The following is a 4498-nucleotide window of genomic DNA, read 5'->3' on the forward strand; positions in this document are numbered from 1 at the left end:
GGAGCTCTCCCGCCCTCCCCCTCTGGGGAGGGGTCTCCTCTGTGCTCCCCTCTAACTGCTCATGAAGTCTCAGCGGTAACATGTAAAAACATTCCTGCGGTAGCCACGTAAAGTCCCGGGACAAACACACAGCTAATCCCTTCCTGGGTGTGACCCGGGGTGTGCCCAGTGCCAGCCACGCACGTGGCCCTCTGCCCACGTCAGCAGCCCGGCACCTCCCGGCTCCCTGCTCGGGGCTGGGGGCAGCCACGTCGCGCGGCCGCCCGGCCCCCAGCCGAGGGCCTCGCCCGCCCGCACTGGGCACAACAGCCTCTGGCTCCTCTTCTCCGTGTGGACCTAGCTCAGCTCCTAACAAAGGGTCCCGGGCGGGGGTCATGGGTGGGGCAGTGGAAGCCGTCTGGGCTCGCTGGGCAAACAGGGGAGATTATAAGAGCACCCCCGGCAGACGCAGCCGCACATTCTCCAGGTCGCCCTCGGCGCAGCCGGCCACGGACATGGACACCCGAGGCCCCTGGCTCCTGGCAATGCTTCTCCTCCCGGGGCTGTGTGCCCTGGCCAGCGCCGAGAAACCTGGTAAGTGGACCTCTGGGCCGCATCTCCCGTCTCTGCAACGGGGCATGCGGGCCAGGGAGCCCGGAGTGTGTGCCCCGGGTGTGAGGGTGGGAGTGAGGCCCTCGCTTTCTGCAGCCCCCAACCCAACCCCGCGTCTACTCCCTCCGGGTCTCCTCTGAAGGGAGAAGGCAGGTGCAGCTTCGGGGGTGGGGGGCAGGTGGGGAGTAGCTACAGCGGCATCCTGAGATTGGAGATGGGGTGGGGTCTTCGGCCCCAGTGGCTGGGAGTGGGTGGGGAAGGGGGACCGAGGCTCTGCAGGGCCCAGGGTCAGCCCACCCAGGCCCTCGGAGAGGCCGTTTGCCACCTTCACCCTGGACTTTGCCTGCATCCATCTGTACCCCCCCCCCCTTAAAGGAACCAGATGTTTGGCAAAGGCCAGTGAGCTCCTCGGGAGGAAACAGCACACGCAAACACAGCCAGACAAGGCTCTGGGTGGCCCTGGTGGCAACAGGACACGGGCGGGGTCCCTTGGATCCCCTGAGCCCAGGGGCTCTGAGCGGGGCTGAGGGAGGTCTCCCCGCAGCTGCCTGCCGCTGCTCGAGGCTGGAGCCCAAGAACAGGAAGAACTGTGGCTTCCCCGGCATCACCAGCGAGCAGTGCTTCGAAGGCGGCTGCTGCTTCGACTCCAGCGTCGTCGGGGTCCCCTGGTGCTTCCATCCACTGCCGGCGCAAGGTGACCTTGGGGGGAGCTGGGCCCTCTTCCCAGGCTGGTGGCCAGGAGCCCGGCACCTGCTCCCCAGGAAGGAACCAGAGCAGGTTCTCGGCCACTGGGCCAGAGCGAGCCCGGGTCTGTTGGTTAGTCTGGAGCTAGCCCAGGGTTAGTCTGGAGCTAGCCTGGCCAGCCAAGAGGAGGTGATGCCCCCAGCTGCACGCCCACAGCCGCTGTGCTCCCCAGACTTGTGTGAACCCGCGGGCTCGCTGTCTGTGAGAGCGGGAACCCCAGGGCCCCTCCAGCTCCCAATGTGGGGCTGAAGGGGGCTCCTGGGGTGCAGGCAAGGCCTTGGGGACACCACTGCTGGCCGTCCCCAAAGGAGAAGGAAGTGAACTAGCACCCCGAGGTCGTCTGGAGGGTGGGCTTCATCCCGAGGCGCAACGCCTTAATGCCTGGAGCGTGCACAGACCTCGGCGGGATCCTCCCGGCCACGCCCCCCCCCCCCCCACGGAGCGATCTTTGCCCGGCACGCGGCTCAGCAGCTCCTGCGCTCTGATGGGCAGCAGGAAGGCCCCAGCGAGGGCCGTCCACTGAGAGGCGCCATCTGGGCATCAGCACGTTGACGAAATGCTTCATGGCCTAAAACTGTTCCCGAACCTCTTCTCCTGCGAGAGCATTGAGTCTGGAGAGAGACAGAGCGAACTTTCCAGGGCCCCGCCCAGCGGATCTGACTGGTGGAGACCCCAGCCGCTGGGTCATTCCTCCAGGGAGGGCCGGCCAGCTGACCACGGGCGCTGGCCCTTAGCAGTCTCTGGGTGTCTTAGCCCCAAGCAATGCCACCTCCACGCAGCCCCCCAGGATAACCGAGGCTGGGAGCCCAGCACGTTCCCGGCGGGAGGCTGGGAATGAGGGTGTTCCCGAGGCTGCCGGCCTAACGGAGTCTGCTTGTCACTCCTTCCTGTGGCCAGATTCGGAGCAGTGTGTCATGGAAGTCTCGGCTCGCAAGAACTGCGGCTACCCGGGCATCAGCTCCGAACTCTGCGCCGCCCGCAACTGCTGCTTCTCCAACACCACCCCGCAGGTGCCCTGGTGTTTCTTCCCGCAATCCGTGGAAGGTAAAGTCCGCACAGGACGGGCCCCGCTGGCTCCCGGACACAGCTGGTGTCTCCGAGGTGGCGGCTCGGGGCCCTCAACGCGGGGGATAAGCGTGTGCTGTGTGGCCAGCCCAGAAAGCAGGGTCAGCACGTGGCCCACAGCGACAGCAGCCCCCAGCCTGCGCGCTGCACCCGCACTGCCCGCTTCGGCGTCTGACGGTGTGGACACAGCAGCGCCTCTGCAGCCCCGCCCCGGGTCTCTGCAGAGCCGGCGGTGTTGCCTATTTTGTTGCAATTTCATTACCATATCTGGATGCCGCCAAGTGCTAGTGCGCTGGGCTGTGCCGGGCTCCAGGGCTGGGCTGGAAAGAAGCAGGCTTGGTCCGGCCGCTCTGGCCTCAGCCCCTCCCCCAGGTGCACACGTGTCACCTGGAGTGGGTCTTGGGAGAGCCCCGTCCCCAGGTGTGCACCTGTCCACCTGCCCGTCCCTCAGTAGTTGTGGGTTCCCGACACAGTTTGGCAGTGGAAGGAGAAGACCAGCCACCTCCAAAACGCAGGCAGAGTGTGTGCCTGTGCGTGGTGGGCGCCACGCCCCTGTCTGTGGGATCCGGGTGCCCCCAAGGCACTGCAGGAATCATGGGAGTGGTTTTTCCTGGGACCTGAAGGTCTCCCTGGGAAACAGCTGCCTGTTGGGGGAGTGGCCTCACAGAGCACCCTCCGGCTGGTGGCCTCTGTCCCCGCACCTGTCAGCCCAGGGGCCCAGCCCCTCCCCTCCGTGCTGACCGTGTTGCTTTCCACCCTAGACTGCCATTACTGAGGCCCGGCTGCCGAGACCCCGACCGGCTCTCGATGTCCCGAGACAGCGGAGCAAACCCCGCATCCGGTCGGCTCCACGGCTCCTGAACCCCTGTTCTGTCTTATGCCTTTCAGTGGTATGACGTCTTCAAATAGAGAAAAATTTTAAAATCTGCTACATTTCACTCTGGTTTCATTGGCAGAGAGGCAATGGTAGTGTGTGTGGTGTGTGTGCATCTGCACAAGTGTGTGTGCATGTGTGAGTGTGTGCATCTGTACAAGTGTGTGGTGTGTGTGCATCTGTGCGTGTGTGTGCATGTAAGTGTGCATCCGTGTAAGTGTGTACATATGTGTGTGCATCTGCGTGCGTGTGCACATGTAAGTGTGAATCCGTGTGTGTACATATGTGTGTGCATCTATGTGTGTGCACATGTAAGTGTGTGCATCTGTACAAGTGTGTGGTGTGTGTGCATGTGTGTGCATCTATAAGTGTGTGCATGAGTGTCCATCTCTGTGAGTGTGTGCATGCGTGTGCATGGTGTGTATTTGGGCCCCTGTGCACACATTAGGAATCTCAGCGGCCGAAGGCTCCAAGGGCCCCGTGGGGCTCCGGGTTTCTGGTTGCAATGCAGAGGCCCCTGAGGCTGTTGGAGACAGCGGCGACCGAAGTGCAGGCTGCGGGCGACCAACGCCCGGGGACCCTGTGGGGCCATGGGGCCTGGTCCAGCTCAGGGCTGGGGCGTAGCGTCGACCGGCCCCGAGGTCCCCAAGTCCACACCTGCAAGCCGCTGCCACAAAGGCTCGTCCCGCGGCCACATCAGAAAGCCCCAGCCTCCTCCCAGGGCGGGGAGGGTCAGAGCTGACCTGGCCGGAGGGCTGAAACCAAGGGCGGGTGGGGGGTGCTGCCTCCCTCCCAGTCCTGCGCTCTGAGAGGGGCCGCAGCCGGCACAGGATTCCCGCGGCGTCCTCACCCAGCCGGTGGGAGGCAGGGCTCCAGGGGACTCAGCCCACTGTGGGCGGGTACCGCGCCCACCCTTTGCTCCTCCGCGCCCGCTAGGGTCCGGCCCGGGGTCGCTCGCATGTTTCCGCGGGGCGCGGTGGTCTCCCGCGGGTGGCTCTGGGCGCCCTCCCACCTGGGCTCCCAGCGGCACCCCTCCTCCTCCTCTTCGGAGACTCCGCCCCCTCCTGGGACCGAGGGCGGCCGCGCGGGACGCGGGCTGGGGGCTCTGGGGCTGTCCTGACCGGACTCAGGGGCGCTCGGGAGATGCCGTCCCCTCCCCTTCTCCTTCGGGGGTTTCCGGAGGCTTAAACCCACCCCTCTCTGGCTCCTCATCCCGCGTTCCGT

At 65.3% G+C, this 4498-nt stretch overlaps 1 protein-coding gene across 1 annotated transcript; it reads left to right on the top strand.

Annotated features, from left to right (window-relative positions):
• The first annotated feature begins 413 nt into the window (after positions 1-413).
• Positions 414-3328, top strand: TFF2 (trefoil factor 2). The gene is made up of 4 exons (XM_051828507.3): positions 414-573; positions 1136-1285; positions 2233-2379; positions 3162-3328. Exons 1-4 carry the CDS (start codon positions 495-497, stop codon positions 3173-3175), a joined length of 390 nt encoding a protein of 129 aa, XP_051684467.3. The 5' UTR covers positions 414-494; the 3' UTR covers positions 3176-3328.
• The last annotated feature ends 1170 nt before the right edge of the window (positions 3329-4498 follow it).

This window comes from Oryctolagus cuniculus, chromosome 4 (assembly GCF_051225735.1).
Source record: "Oryctolagus cuniculus isolate XC-2025 breed Fujian yellow rabbit chromosome 4, ASM5122573v1, whole genome shotgun sequence".
In the NCBI taxonomy this organism is placed as follows: domain Eukaryota; kingdom Metazoa; phylum Chordata; class Mammalia; order Lagomorpha; family Leporidae; genus Oryctolagus; species Oryctolagus cuniculus.

Bases quoted from the DNA above. Each gene is read 5' to 3' on its own strand.
- TFF2 (XM_051828507.3), top strand. From the start codon at position 495: ATGGACACCCGAGGCCCCTGGCTCCTGGCAATGCTTCTCCTCCCGGGG. The intron at 574-1,135 runs GTAAGTGGACCT...GTCTCCCCGCAG, and splicing joins GGCCAGCGCCGAGAAACCTG to CTGCCTGCCGCTGCTCGAGG. The intron at 1,286-2,232 runs GTGACCTTGGGG...TCCTGTGGCCAG, and splicing joins CCATCCACTGCCGGCGCAAG to ATTCGGAGCAGTGTGTCATG.